This window comes from Aotus nancymaae, unplaced genomic scaffold (genome assembly GCF_030222135.1).
Source record: "Aotus nancymaae isolate 86718 unplaced genomic scaffold, 86718_ANA_hifiasm-v0.15.2.pri h1tg000004l, whole genome shotgun sequence".
In the NCBI taxonomy this organism is placed as follows: domain Eukaryota; kingdom Metazoa; phylum Chordata; class Mammalia; order Primates; family Aotidae; genus Aotus; species Aotus nancymaae.
The window spans coordinates 50244983-50261572 of record NW_026988415.1 but is presented as its reverse complement, the minus strand read 5'-3'; the positions used below and the strand labels follow the sequence as shown (position 1 = coordinate 50261572).

Sequence of the window (16590 nt, the reverse complement as noted above, 5' to 3'; positions counted from 1 at the left end):
AAGTAGCTAGTGCTTGGATAGATGTGCCAAAGAATACCATCCCTTATTCCATGCTGCTCTATGTCTTAGGACTACAACTAAGCACGAGTAGAGGGGACATGTGCAATTCTCCCATTCCTATCTCATTACTCTCATGTAAGTTAAATTTTTATTGAGAGCCTGCTAGGTGCACAATCCTGTGCTAGATGGAGAAATATAAAAAACGATACTGCGAGGCCGAAGTGGGTGGATCAACTGAGGTGAGGAGTTCGAGACCAGCCTGGCCAACATGGTGAAATCCCATGCCTGTAATCCCAGCTATTCAGGAGGCTGAGGCAGGAGAATCGTTTGAACCCAGGAGGCCGAGGTGGCAGGGAGCCGAGATCATGCCACTGCACTCCAGCCTGGGTAACAGAGTGAGACTCTGCCTCAAAAAGAAAACAAAAACCTAAAAGGATTTGGCAAAAATTTATTAGATATGATTACCAAAAACACAATGCATAAAAGAAAAAAATAAATTAGACTTCATCAGAATTTTTAAAACTTCTGTTATTCCAAAGACACTTAAGAATATAAAAAGACAAACCAAGGACTGGAGAACATCCTTGCAAAGCATGGATTTGATAAAGGATTGTATCCAGAATATATAAAGAACTCCTGAAACTCAATAATAAGTAAACACACAGTCCAATAATAAAATGGGTGTGAAAAAGAGGTAATGAGACCCAGTAGGTCTCATTGCTCACTTCTTGCACACCTCCAAGAGAACTTGGAACTGTTATTCATCACTGGACATCCTCTGGGAATGTGGTATTTGGCTGATTCTTTATGTTAATGATTGAGGATTTTATTGTATGCACCTAGAGCAATGTACTATATTATACCATGTTGCTTTGCATTAAATCAAGATTGATGATGTGAATCTGATTTCATTGTTGGGGTCTTGGGTTTTGATTGCCACAGCTGGCTGCAGGGCCGAATGTCCTGTGTGACCACCCTTCCATAGAAATTTCGGATCCTGAGACTTAAAACGCCTTCCTTGTATAGAGTCTTCACATGTTTGTCCTTTACAGTTCACAGCAGAGATAAAGTATACCCTCTGAGACCCCAGATGGGAAAGTGTTGGTAACCTGTGCCTGATCACTCTGGACTCCACCCAATAGACATCCTGTTACTACTGTGCTTGCACTGTATACTTTATTTTAACAAATGTGAGTCGTGAATAAAACCTTCTATTGGGTTTTGTGAGTCCTTCTAGTGAGTTAGTGAACTTGAGGGTGGTCTTAAGACACCTGAGACAGTAGAAAAGGTATTTGGACAAACACTTTACCAAGGAAGATAAAAGGATGACTAATAAGCACATGAAAAGCTGCTTAATAAGGTTAGTCACCTGGGCAATAAAAAAAAACTACAATGAGATACTATTACATGCCAGTTAGGATGACTAAAATTAAGATTGATCATACCAAGTATGGCAAGGTATGGAGAAATTGAAACTCTCATGCACAGCTGACGTTAATATAGAATGATACAACCTTGGGAGACTGAGGTGGGTGGATCACCTGAAGTCGGGAGTTTGAGACCAGCCTGACCAGTATGAAGAAACCCCATCTCTACTAAAAATACAAAAATTAACCAGACATGGTGGCTTATGTCTGTAATCCCAGCTACTCGGGATGCTGAAGCAGGAGGATCGCTTGAACCCTGGAGGCGGAGTTTGTGGTGAGCTGAGATGGTGCCATCACACTCCAGCCTGGGCAACAAGAGCAAAACTCCATCTCAAAAAAAAAAAAAAAAAAAAGTACAACCACATCAGAAAAACAGTTTAGTAGTTTCTTAAAAAGTTAAGCATCCACCTGCCATACAATCCAGCCATTCCATCTCTGTGTGTTTATCCAAGAGAAAAGAAAGCATGTGTTCATACAAAAGCTAATATATGAATAACCATAACAAATTTATTTGTAATAGCCAAAAACTGGAAACAACTCAAATATACATAAAGAAATGAATGGATAAACACATTGTTGTATATTCATTCAGTGGGCAACTACTCAGAAACCAAAAAGAAAGAATTATGGATCCACACAACAATATGAATGGATCTCAAAATAATTATGAGTGAAAGAAGCCAGACTAAAAGGGTACTTATTGCTTGATTCCATTTATTTAAAACTGTAGAAAATGCAAGTTAATCTATAGTGTCAGAAAGCAGATCAGTGGTTTCCAGATTCGGGAAAGGATATTGGGAGAGGCAGGATGACAATGAGAAAACATTATGCAGTAATGAATGTATTCATTACTTCGATTGTGGTGGTGGTTTCACAGGTGCATATTTATTTTTAAATTTTCAAATGGTACAGTTTAAGTATGTGCAAGTTCATTATATGTCACTTGTACCAAAACATGAAACTAATCTATGCTGTTCAAGAAAAAACGTGACTTAATGTTACAGACTTTACGATCTCTGCTGTGTTCCCAGCAATCAAAATTGTTTCCTCTGCAAACAGTAGAGGAAGGTAGAGTTTCAGACAGTGAGCAAGGAAAAAGGGGCTGGAGAGTACAACTAGAAGTTATACTGGCCCTTGCCCCAAAGGCTGGTTAGTAGGGAGAGAAAACAAAACAAAACAAAACAAAACAAAACAAAACAAAAAAGAGCTCCAGGAAAAAATGGGAGGGAGTGGGTCTAGATGAAGCATGATTGGTAAAATGTTCATAATCTGTGTAGTTGGATGATAGGTATAGGGGTTTTGTTATAGAAAAAAATGATATTAGCTCAACATATGAGTTAATAGAATAACTAAAAACTAAAATATTTGAAAGTGATTTTATCCTGGGAATGAAAATATGGGAAAGAGGGGCTGCCATTATTTACTGATTATATTTATACTGATTAAGTTTGTATGTTGATTTGTTAAAAGTAGTTTTGCAGAAGGAGGATTAATAAGTCAACATCAGATGTGTTAAAAAATGTTCTCCTTCCCTTGTGAAGTCACTAAGTTGTATAAATCAGTTAATGATTAATGTAGTAGTTTAGCTATTTTGATAATCACTTGTTTTTGACAGCTGAAATTTTTTCAAAATTCTAATTTATCTTTATTTGTACAGTTTGGGTAGAGGAATTCTAAATTTGGAAATTATAAGTATTCAGACATTTGAAAGTGATTAGGCTTTTATTTAAGAATATATAATTTTGATAGAGCTTTATGAACTGAAAAGAATTATTTACATATATTTTATATATATATAAGTCCTGGGCCCAATATATATATATATGTATATCACCTTGGGCTGGTCTGGTGGCTCACGCCTGTAATCCCAATAGCTGAGGAATCAGAGGTGGAAGGATTCCTTGAGCCCATAATTTTGAGACCAGCCTGGGCAACATGGAAAAACCCCATATCTACAAAAAATAAAAAGAAAATCAGCTTGTCGTGGTGGAGTGTGTCTGTTTTTCTAGCTACTCAGGAGGCTGAGGCAGGGGAATCCCCCTGAGCCCAGGAGGCCAAAGCTGTAGTGAACTATGATTGTGTCACTCCACTCCAATTTGGGCAACCCTGTCTCAAACAAAGAAACAAAACCAAAACAAATACCTTGTACTTGTTCTTTTAGGTGAGCAGCATTTTTATTATATTCTATATCAGTGTGATCTCTCTTTGCATAATAGGGAGAAAAATTTCAGAAATGAGATAATTCAAGAAAGAAAAAGAATGTCTTCATATTCCTCTCACTTCATCCCTCTACTTTGGGGGAATCTTTGACTAAAGAAAAATTATATATGTATATATATGTGTGTGTGTGTGTGTATAGTTTTTTATATATATATATGTGTAAAAATTTGGGAGATTTTGGTTTCCGAGGATTCAAAAAAGGATTCTGAATTCATTGTGAATTCTAAATAGGTGTAAGTGAGCCAAATGGTACCCTAACTTACTAAAGGAATTGGTTGCTAATAAACCAAAGAGGATAAGAACACAAGAAATGCTGTACTGAATCATATAAGCATCTCTTTAGAAGTGATACTAAAATAAATATTTGTAAAAGAATCCTGTGCTTCCATTCAAAGTAATTAACCTCAAAATATTTTTCAAAACACCTCAATATCCCAAAACATCCTTTCATATCTTATTAGGAATCTATAATCACTGAATTTACCTAAATCTTTCTTTGACCTATTTGAAGTGGAGGGTGTGCAGCAAAGTGTTAAGGACACAAACTGCAGTCTGTTAAATTAAGTTTGGCTTAAAGCTGCCTCCTTTTAAGTTCACCCTAAAGGTTTCTCCATACATAGTGAACTGTAACCTAGCTGAATGTGTAACCTACTCTCATACCAATCTCCAAGGTTCAGCCAATCAAAAGTGGCCAACTATTTGTTATATGTAAATTTTCATTGTCACAAAAGAAGTAGCAGTTGAATATAAATTTCCTCAGCAAGGCAATTTATTTCTATAGAAGGTTGCATCTCATAGATGGAGCAATGGTGAGTGCATACCTGGACAAAAGAGGGAAAGGGGTTCTTATTCCTGATGCAGGTAGCCCCTACTGCCATGTTGTTCCCCTATTGGCTGGGGTTAGACCACACAGTCTAAGCTAATTCTGATTGGCTGTTTTAAAGGCAGCAGGGTTATGAGCCAGAGTGGTAAGGTGGGTAGTTTGGTGGGAAGGATGTTTACAGGACAGGTCAGAGCAGGTGACCAGGGGCGACTCAGGTCAAAGGAGGTGACCAGGGCTGGTGACCAGAGCAAGTGACTGGAGCAGATGACCAGAGCAGGTGACTAGGATAAGTCGGGACACAGCAGGGAACCAGGGGAACAGATGTGAACTACTGATTAGAACTGGTGAAAAAGGTTGTTTACTGAAACCATGAGGAAGTTGTTCTTTAAAATGGAGAATTAAAGAATAAGAGAACTGAATATACTGACATACTAATTCTTTGAAAAGAAACTTGGAATTCACTATATCTAACATGTTCAAACTGTGTGCAGTGCAAATAAGTCAAAAACTCTAATCAATACAGCTGTTTTTGTATCTCACTTTCATTTTCTGTACATCACTTTACTTTTTCTGTCCATAAATTACCCTCAACCATATGGCAGTGCAGTAGAGTCTCTCTGAACTTATTCTGGTTGTGGGGCAGGGGGCAAGGAGTGGGGAGAGTTGCTGCCTGATGCATGAATCATTGTTTGCTCAATTAAACTCTGTTAAATTTATTTCAAGTTTCTCTTTTAATACGTCAAACAAACGAGGGTCAGACTCTTAGACTTGTACAACGAATTTCTCTGTGCCTCAGCCTTATCGTTTGTAAAATACAGATCAATAAAGTAGCTACTTCACAAGTATGTTGTGATATTCAAGGAGAAGTTTTATGTAAACCACTTAGCATAGGGTCTGACAGTCGATACTTTGTATGTAAGTCATTGTCATTTTGTATTTTCAGTGTGTATGTTTTCTTGGTGTTTACGGTTATTAGTACCAGACTCATTAAAAGAAAAATTCTTTTTATAATAAAGGCTGAGCTTTAAAAGGATGAAATAGTCAATCACCTACATGGCAAGATTTCTAAAAGTATCATGAAAATACCAACCCCTTCATCCCCCCACTTCCCACATAAACACAGCATACTCTTCTATTCACTTCCATCCCACAAATAAAGCACTATCTCTTTGCTGACTTGGTAAAATTAAGTTCAAAATTCAAATGTTCCCAGGGCAGGTACTTTTGTACATTTAAACGATAGATTAAACAAAGAATCTAAGGCTGATTTTGATTCTCTGGAAAGGAGAGGCTAGCAAATGACTGAATGGAAGAAGCTGGGTCAAGTAATGCTAGTAACTACCAGGAAAATCTAACTCTCCCCTCCTTTATATCATGGTTAAAGAAGCTATTTAGTGCACTGGTTCTCAAACAGTTCTGACACATAGAATCACTTGGGTCATTTGTTAAACACTGGACTCCCAAATCTTTCCCCTGGGATTTTGTAGGTTTAGGATAGGGCTTAGGAATCTGAAGGTTTAATGAGCATCCAAGGGATTCCTAAAAGCTGACAAGTTTGAGAAGTGCTGGAGTGATTAGGAGCCCAGGGTATGGAATCAGACTACACCTGAATTCAAATCCTAGCTCCCCTTCTTGGAGATGGCTGACCATGGAATTAATTAGCTACCCTCAACCTCAATTTTCCTCCTCCCAAAATGTTGCACTGGGATTAAATAAGTTAATATATGTAAGACATTTGTCTCACACTGAGCACCGAAAAAATTGTTGGCATTATTACTAAGTGCGTTTAGCTTCAATTCATTTATACTTATATATGAATCCTTAGAGTCTCTTGGGCAAGGTGCAAAAATGGTCAATGATTTTCAATAACTTTTTGTTTGCTCTCCAACACGTCCTTATCTTTCAAGCCAGAGTTAGAGAAATCAGCATTGTTATTGTGATTAGTGTTGTGGGTCACCTTTTATATATTTATGCCTTATCATGTAAATTAAGCATTCAGAGTGTCTGAAGATTCCAATTCATATCCTCTACCAAAGGCACTGGACGTCACTTGTCCCTGAAATGTTGATTTTCATCAGTTACAAGGTTTTCAGACTTTAGCCTTCTCTTTGAGTTCCAACTTGAAAAGACCCAAGAACACTGTCCTATGAGTTTCAGTTTAAGCAGGGCTTTAAAAGGGCTTCAGAGTTTGACCTCCAGGTTAGAAGGGAGTAGATGTCAGAGAAACAGAAATGGACAGACAGGAGAAGAGAAACCAGGGATAAAGTTACAGACATACCTACAGCAACAAGGAAACCACTGGAAAAGACACTGCAAGACAGATCAACAGTGCCAGATAGAGATTGAAGGAGTTAAGGAGACAAAGACAATGATGGAGAAAACAGACAGAGGCATAGAGAGAGATACACATAGGGACTTACATAGGAATAGAGATAGGCACAGGCACAGAGAAAGAAACCAAGATATGTGCTAGGATGAAAGCTTCTCTTGTTACTAATACAAGTAGGTTTCACGTAGGGAATTTCCCTAGCAATTGAGGAAAGGGGAAATGCATTCATTCCAAATGATTTTAAAGTAATTGCTGTAGGAAAGCCACTGCTAGGTACCATGTGGGAATACAAGCCTTCCATCCCCTAGATGGGGGAATAAAAGTGTGATAAGGCAGAATTCCAGAAGCAGCTTTAAAATGTGAGGCCCTTTTTAGTCCTGAGACGGAAAGAATACATTCAGTTGAAGGATGAAGGCGGTATTACAGCATTGGTGCTGGACCCAGAGGTATGAGTACAGATTTAACAGATGGAGGGGGAAGGAATTTTCAAACATCAGGAAGAGCATTAGTAAAAACTTTGGGCAAGGAACACAAGGGGCATGTTCGGGAAAGAAGGAATGGTATGCTTTGGCTAAAGTTTAGGTTATAAGTAGGGAAAGAGTGGGAAAAAGCTAAAAAATCATTTTGTGTGCATGAGGAGGAGTTGAAGGTAAGATTAAGGAGAAAACAAAGGTTTTTGGACAGGGGAGTTACAAGACTGTGGGAGGGAAGAATTAGGAGAAGGAGACCTGGAAGGTGTTAAGTGGAGACATGAAGGAGACTGTTGCTATTGTATGTTCTGGAAGTTAAATCCTATCAAATGTCTCCTGATCATTCTTCCTACCCGTTCTTTACTTTCTTTTCCCTAGTGTCTTCGTCATTATTTGGTTGAATCAGTAATGGTATAAAGTGTTTTTGTTGTTGTTGTTGAGACAGACTTTTGTTCTTGTTGCCCAGGCTGGAGTGCAGTGGCATGATCTCAGCTCACTGCAGCCTCTGCCTCCCAGGTTCAAGTAATTCTCCCACTTCTACCTCCCAAGTAGTTGGGATTACAGGCATGTGCCACCACACCTGGCTATTTTTTTTATCTTTAGTACAGACGGGGTTTCGCCATGTTGGCCAGCCTGGTTTTGAACTCCTGACCTCAGGTGATCCACCTGCCTTGGCCTCCCAAAGTGCTGGGATTACAGGCACGAGTCACTGTGCCCCAGCCAGTAGTGGTTTAAAGTCTTAATTGGAGGTAGAGGATGAGGTTAACGAAGGAAGTGAAGATAGCCTGTAGGTTTCTAGCCTGAGTAATTGGGAGGATGGTAATGTCATTAACAGAAATTAGTTTGGAGGAGATAGGTTTAGTTTTTGACATGTAGTTTTAGGGATGCAAGTGAATCATTTAGAAAAGCCTAGAGGTGGGTTATGATGTGTTCCAGGAGAATGACTGAAATAGGCTCTTTGGGAAGAGTTCTCATATACCTTCCTTTAGCCATGAGGTCCTTTTGTGTTAAACTCTGGAACCATGTTAAGATATCATAACTCTTGGGAGAGAGATCCAAGATGGCTGATCACTAGCAGCTCGGGCACGTAGCTCCCAGTGAAAGTGCAGAGAACGAGAGGACGCCACACTTTCAGATGAATATTTGTTGCTCACGGACCAGGAGATTCCCAGCGGAGGAGCCCCATGGGTCGCCAGAGTGACTCTTGTGGCCGGCGTGGTGGTTTTGCTGGCACCTTAGCGCAGCAGTTCTAGGTGCAGAGTCCAGAGATTCCCAGGCAGAAAAGCACCATCAATCTTAACACCGCTGTTTTGGCCGGCACAGTGGATTGCTCAGATTTCGGCGCTGGGAATCAAAAGTTGGACATCCGCTCAGAGACCTAGTTAGAAAGTCGGTAATTACAAAGACGACAGAGGGATAAATATATAATGAAGAGAAGAAACCAGCCTAAAAAGGCAGAGAATACTCAAAATCAGAATGCCTCTCCCTCTACGGGGATCGCAATTCCTCATCAGTAACGGAACAAGGCTTAATGGAGAACGAGTGTGTTCCAATAACAGAAGCAGGTTTCAAAATGTGGGTGATAAGAAACTTCTGTGAATTAAAAGAACTTGTTCTAACCCAATGCAAAGAAACTAAGAACCTTGAAAAAAGGTTTGACGAAATGCTAACGAGAATGGACAATTTAGAGAGGAATATAAGTGAATTGATGGAGCTGAAAAACACAACACGAGAACTTCACGAAGTATGCACAAGTTTAAACAGTCGAATTGATCAAGCAGAAGAAAGGATATCAGAAGTCGGGGACCAGCTCAGTGAAATGAAACAAGAAGACAAGATTGGAGAAAAAAGGATGAAAAGGAATGAGCAAAGTCTCCAGGAAATATGGGACTATGTGAAAAGACCTAATTTACGTTTGATAGGTGTACCTGAATGTGATGAAGAGAATGAATCCAAGTTGGAAAATACTCTTCAGGTTATCATTCAGGAAAACTTTCCCAACCTGGCAAGGCAGGGTAATATTCAACTCCAGGTAATACAGAGAACACCACAAAGATATTCTTCAAGAAGACCAACCCCAAGGCACATAATTGCCAGATTTATTAGGGTTGAAATGAAGGAGAAAATACTAAGGGCAGCCAGAGAGAAAGGTCAGGTTACCCATAAAGGGAAACCTATCAGACTTACAGCAGATCTCTCAGCAGAAACCCTGCAAGCCAGAAAAGAGTGGGGACCAATATTTAATATCCTTAAAGAAAAGAACTTTCAACCCAGAATTTCATATCCAGCCAAACTAAGCTTTATGAGTGAAGGAAATATTAAATCTTTTGCGAACAAACAAGTACTTAGAGACTTCACCACCACCAGGCCTGCTTTACAAGAGCTTCTGAAAGAAGCACTATACGTATAAAGGAACAACCAATATCAGCCTTTCCAAAAATATATCAAAAAGCAAAGAGAATGAATACAATGAAAAATGTACACCAACTAATGGGCAAAACAGCCAGCTAGCATCAAATGCCAGTATTAAACTTATATATGTTCCAATTGGATAAAAAGCCAAAACTCATCGGTATGCTGCATCCAGACCCATCCCACATGCAACAATACACAAAGACTCAAAACAAAGAGAAGGAGGAAGATTTACCATCCAAACAGAGAGTAAAAATAAACAAATAAACAAAAAGCAGGAGATGCAATTCTCGCCTCTGATAAAGTAGACTTTAAAGCAACAAAGATTGAAAGAGGCAAAGAAGGACATTACATAATGGCAAAAGAATCAATGTAACAAGAAGAGCTAACGATTTTATAGATCAACAAGACAGAAAATTAACAAGGACATCCAGGACCTGAACTCAGACCTGGAACAAGTAAACTTAATAAACATTTATAGAACTCTCCACTTCAAATACACAAAACATACATTACCACCTCACACCTATTCCAAAAGAGACTACATAATTGGAAGTAAATCACTCCTCAGTAATCGCATAGCATTTCATAGGTTTAAATGAAATATTGGTTAGCTGCTTGTTTGTTATTTTCTTCCCTTACTCCTTCCTGTCTACATCATTAAGTATAATTATTGGTATAAAAGTGGTTTTCAATACCCATTACTAAATTGCATTCTAGCCTGGGCAAGAAAGAAATACTCCCATTCTCTCTCTCTCTTTCTCTTTCTTTTTCTTCCTCTTCTTCATTCTTTTTTTTCTTTCTTTTAAAAAAAAAAAAAAGGTCACATGAAGATGAATGGCAGTGTCCCAGCCTGGATGCAATCTTCTGTGCCAGGCTGCTGCTTCTTCTCCCGGGCACAGCTGGGCTTGTGCAGGGGACATTTCTCTGTTTTTTTTTTTTTTTTTTTTTTTTTTTTAAGATGTCCTAAGTACCTGCAGTCACATAGATATCACTCAGGTGTGGTGAGGAGAAAATGGGTTTTCAGGCTGTATCAGTCAAAACAAAATATCACAGACTGGGTGGCTTAAAACCATACATTTATTTCTCACAGTTCTGGAGATTTAGGGATCTAACATGAAGGTGGCAGCTGGATTGGTCCCTGGTGAGGGCTTTCATCCTGGTTTGCAGAGTGCTGACTTCTCTCTGTGTCCTCACCTGGTCAGGAGAGAAAAAGGGAGAGAGGGAGAGAGAAAGAGATCACAAAAAAAAAAAAAAAAAAAAAAGATATCATAACTCTTGGTAGTAGATTCAAATTGGTTTCATTCTTCTACTTGACTGTCACCTCTATGGCTAAAGCACCCTTCCGGACCCAGAGGGAAAAGAGAGAGGGAATTAGTAGATAGTCATAGAATATAGACAGTAGGATGATATAAAAGGTGTTCTCTTTTTCCAGGAGAGCATGGTACCTGCCTGCCTAGATGCAGTACTCTGAGTAATGAGCACCGAGTAATAGCAGATAGTGTGAGAACGTATGTGGCAATGTGACATGACTCTGTGTCTATCTAGGCTGTCCTACTTTGCTCCTGGAGCTAGGGAAGTGGTATTCTGCTGATTTGTAGACAACCAATAGGAGTAGTAAAAATGGCTAAGACAAAATCCTACTGTCTCCATGTGGGTACTGGCTTCTTCTTGCAGGACTCTTTAACCACCTTCAGCCCTTCATGATGGGGTGGGAGATTGGTGGAGTGGGGCGGGTTGCTGTAAATATACAGGGAGTGAGGTCATAAACATTTGGCTATCTCATGACCTGTTATCACCTACTTCCCACCATAGTATCTTTTGCTTTCCTCCATCTCCGAAACCTGCAGGGTGTTTACTCCAACCATATTCAATGTAAAGTATCCCTTAAGCATCACAAAAATGTATGTATCTTTGTCATTTAAAATAGGTACACTCCAAGAATGGGGAAAAGGTTCCTGGGTCCTCATCAAGTTACCAAGAACTCTGCCAGTTGCTGGATACCCTGAAGTAATTGATCTGGTACAAAGGCTCTCAACTGTTAAAATATATCAGAATGACCTAAGGGAGGCTTTGAAACATACAGATGCTCAGGCCCTCCTTATGATTATGATTCCTTTAGTTTGGGGTTAGGACCTAGGAATGTGTGTATTTAACAAGTTTCCTAAGTGATTCTTTTCACATTGTTACCAGCAAATCGAATTATTTCCATCTTGACCTTTTAGGACATGAAGTTGGGTCCTATAGGCCTTATTCCCTAATTGTATTTGCACCGTCAATCAATGAGTCTCAAGGAAAATCACAGAGGGGAACATTTGAAAATGCATACTATCAGGCCTCATCCATATCTAGTCTATCAGAATCTCCAAGAACAGTGCCCTGGAATCTGCATTTTTACAAACACCACAGTCATGTGCAAGACACTTGTCTGGAATCCACACTTTGAGAAACACTGATCTACATATGGAAAGTTAAACTTGCCCTCCATTTTCAGGGGTGATGAGGTTTGCAGCACAGTGGAAAGAGAAGGTAGATCTGATTGGCTGTTGAGTCACTGTGGCTCAGTGAACCAAAAAGGTCCTGGTTTGAATCTCAGCTTCAGTAATGTACTGAGCTGTGGTTAGTGTCTAGGCAAATAAGGCCAGATGACAGCTGGAGAAGACTGCTAATTAATTAAACCTGGTCTAAGGGCAGGCCACCAACTGGCTGACACAAGATCTTTTTCAGTTGGACAATATGGATGAGAAAAATCAGAAAGATCTGAAATATAAGAACTTTTTATTGACTTCTCAAATATCTCTTGCTGTTTGTTTTAGAGCTTAAGCAGTTTCCTCTATAACAGTATCAGAATTGACTCCTGAATTATTATTCATTGTTAAATTATGTTAGGAATACATTTGAAATTCAAGAACAAGGTACACAAAGTAGACACTATTTGAAAAGGCATTTAGACTTTTTTAAAAGTGAGGAAGAAATATTTTTTCAGTGATATTTGAAAAATGGACGCAATGTTTGTATTTTTCATGGTGTGTATTTTGTGAAACCATCTCATTATTTTATGGTAACATTTCTTCAACTGTGAAAAGCCATGGAAGGTAGGGCTGGTTTGCTTTTCTATTAATGGGGGCACCAGAGAGCATAGCTCTTAGTGGCAGTTAAATGGAAAGCGATGAGGTCACCTGATGGGAGTGCCCTCCGGCCACTTCTAGGCCGAGGGCTGCTCCCTCGGGGCCAATGAGAAATCGATGAGGTCACCTGATGGGCATGTCCCTGGTGAGGCTGTCACCACGTGCGTGCTAGGCCGTTACCACGGGCATGCTAGGCCGTTACCAAGTGCGCGCTAGGCCGTTACCATGTGATGATGTGGTGGCACAAGGATGTGCGTGCCCATGGAACTCGGCTCCCCAGCCAATGAGGGGCTTGGCCCTGGTCGTTAGGATACACAGTACCGGACGCCGTAACCGTCATCTTGAGAGGCATCTTGTGCTAGAGCTAGCCGAACTGATATAGGGCACCCAATACCCAGCATGTCGGAGAGGAGGAGCCGTAGAGGGTCCTCTGGTGCTGGCCGCCACAGGCATACCCGCTCTCGCACCCCCCGAGCGGGACTCCTATTTTCGGTTAGCCAGGTGGAGCGCAGTCTAAGGGAAGGCCACTACGCCCAGTGCCTGAGCCGCAACGCGCCAGTCTACCTCGCTGCGGTGCTTGAGTATCTGACGACCCAGGTCCTGGAGCTGGCGGTTAAGGAGGCCCGAAACCACGGAGAGAGGATGATCACTCCGCGGCTGCTGGACATGGCGGTTCACAATAACGGGCTGCTGAGCGCCTTCTTTGACACGACAACCATCTCTCAAGTGGCTCCCCGCCGCCCGAACTAGCTGCTGATGACGACGACCCCGGGCCCCAAACCTCCTCCCCGCCCCAAAACCACCAACCCCCCCGTCCCCACCGGCCCTAAAGTCTTGGGCCTTCATTAATTCTGTCAATAAAGTGTTTATTGGAACCAAAAAAAAAAAGCAGACTCATGTTTATTTAGTATTTAAATTTGGAAGCTTGGAATATTTAAAACAACTTCTTGACACATCTTAATACTCATTTGGGAAAGTAAATCAGATGCTTAAATACCTAAAAACAATTCCAGGTGTTTTATTGTGTAGAGTTTTAAAAAGCTGCAACACATACACGCACACATGCACACAAAGCTCATGAGCTTCAAAAAGTTCATGGAAAATGTGCATTATGAAAAAGCTATGCATGGATTTCAATTTTCTTTGCACCAAAACCCCGGGTCCCAAACCTCCTCCCCGCCCCAAAACCACCAACCCCCCGCCCCAAAACCACCACCCCAGCCCCCTTTGACTGGCCCCAAAGTCTCTTGGGCCTTCATTCATTAATTCTGTCAATAAAGTGTTTAATGGAAAAAAACAAACAGAATTTGAGATTTTACATATACAGTGGTTTTTTGTTGTTATTGAAACGTGACTGTTAATTATGAGTCTTAGTCATAATTAACAGTCAAATGTCAGTCTCCTCTTCCAGTCAACTAGACGGTAAACTTCCTGAGGGCGGGTACCTTGTCTCCTTTTTTTTTTTTTCACAGTTTCTTTCACCCAGGCTGGAGTGAAGTGGCATAATCTCAGCTCACTGCAACCTCCACCCACTGGATTCAAGCGATTTTCCTGCCTCTGCCTCCGGAGTAGGTGAGATTATAGGTGCGCACCACCATGCCTGGCTTACTTTGGATTTTTGGTGGAGATGGGGAGGTTTCACTATGTTGGCCAGGCTGGTCTCGAACCCTTGACCTCAAGTGATCCACCTGCCTAGGCCTCCCAAAGTGCTGGGATTACAGGTGTGAGCCACGGAGCCCATCCATAGTTTTAGGTATTTACATTTAGGTCTGTGATCCTTCATGAGTACAATTTTTTGTATGGCTTGACTTGGAGTATTTTAAAGCAAATCTCTGACATCATATTTTTTCACTGAAATCTTCAGTATATGTCTCGAGTATATGAGGAGCATTTTGAAAACATCATTCTAATACCTTTTTCATAATTATTTACTAACATTCAGTACCCAACTTGTGTTTTAATTTCCCCAACTGCTCACAAATTATCTTTTCTTTATCTGAATTAGGATCCAAACAAAATCAGCATATTGCATTATGTTTATTTGTTTCTTAAATTTCTAATCTATAACACTGCCCTTTCGCCATATTCCCATGTCATTTACAAAATTTAAGTAGGTCATATGTGCCATGAAAGTTCCCACATTCTAGACTTGGGGGATTTTATCTTTGTGGTGTTTTCAACGGGTTTCTCTACTCTGAATTTTCAGCAATGCTGTTATTTCTTGATGTACTGATTTTGGATATTATATATTTACTCTGTGGTGTGAAAGATGAGGATCTGGCTAACAGACTACTCTTTACCTCCCTCTCAATAATTATCCCTCCAGTATCTTCAGAAATTGAATAAAAACAAAAGAGTTTTGAAGGCTCAATATGTATAGAAGTAAGATCTCACTTCATGCTGTCAATAGTTATTGGAACCTTTGATTCTAAGGGAGATGACATATAACAAAATCAGTTTTACTGTAAGATAACTTACATAAACAAGAGTTAAGTTCTGGTCACAGAAACAGCATCAGGATTTCAGAAAGAGATGGCAAGAGGGCTGACCAGATGCAGACAAATGGAACAGCTCTCACAGGGGGACTGAGACAGCTGGCATGCTTTTGACAGCTCTTTAGAGAAGAGACACCTAGAGTGGATGGAGGGAAGACACAGAACCAGTGCTGAAGGAGGAGAAAGATGGGAACACTGCCCGGGCTATGGTACATCCGGACTCATTTAGCTCCCGGGAATGAGTGAGTTGAACTGGCAAGGAGCAACCCACTCCTTCCATGGGCCTCTGGAACCTGGGCAGGAGGGAACCCCTCAACCATGGCAGACACATGACATGGCAGGGAATGATGCTTAGAGAAGTGGTGGGGCAGCAAGCCAGCTGATGTGGAGCCCAGAGGATATGGTGCTGGAGTGTCCACAATGAAGGACGGCCAAGGACGGCCCATCTCCCTAGCCTTAATTTGCTCCCATAAGAGACTTTAGCTCTAAGGGAATGGCCTGACCTGATCTCTGCAGAGCAGTCTTGCACGCCAGATAGGCTTGGTCTGACCTGAGTACCCTTTGGTCTGCTGGCCTCTGCTGGGGCCCCAACCTGGCACACCTGCTTGCAGGGCAGTCTTGGGTGTCCTGGATAGTCACAACATAGCTTCTGTGCTGCCGGGGAATGTGTCTGACTGGTAGTGAGCTCCAGGGAGGTAGCCCCTATAGCCACGCACCAGACCACACACTCCCTCCCCATATTGCAGCTTTCCCCAGGTCCACAGCAACTCCCTATACCACTTTGCTGGCTGCACGGTCAGGTTTTGCTTTACTTGCCCCACCAGCATGCGGAAATGCATTCCACGCTCCCACTCCCTTCACTGACTGCCATTGCAGATGGACCCTTGACTGGCACAGAGCCAGCAAGCCCCGCGCCGGCCAGCACCTCACCCTTGCACTAACACTGTGCAGAGAACAGTGGATCCTCCCACACCCAGAATGATCATGCCTGCTTGCTGGGCACAGAGAAGGCACCCAGACCTGTGCTGGCCAGTACTCTGTCCCCAAGCCAACCCCAACTCCAGTGCAACAGCACATACAGCCTCCAGCAAGGCCTCACCCCAAGCCCTCACCAGCTGTGTTGCCACCGCCATTGTGGTGAATGCCTGCAAGAAGGCACTTTTATCTACCAGCACTCATCTGCAGCTGCTGCACCTCAGCCCCACCCAGTGCAGTGGACTCCAAACCTCTAGGAGCCAGAGAACAAAGTCAGAGTCCCGTACAAGTCCTCCAGAGTTATAGCACAC

At 41.3% G+C, this 16590-nt stretch overlaps 1 protein-coding gene across 1 annotated transcript; it reads left to right on the top strand.

The window, feature by feature from the left end:
• Positions 1 to 13208: 13208 nt before the first annotated feature.
• Positions 13209 to 13559, top strand: LOC105725087 (histone H2A-Bbd type 2/3-like). Its single transcript, XM_012464035.1, has one exon. The coding sequence runs from the start codon at positions 13209 to 13211 to the stop codon at positions 13557 to 13559; it is 351 nt and encodes a 116-aa protein (XP_012319458.1).
• Positions 13560 to 16590: the final 3031 nt, after the last annotated feature.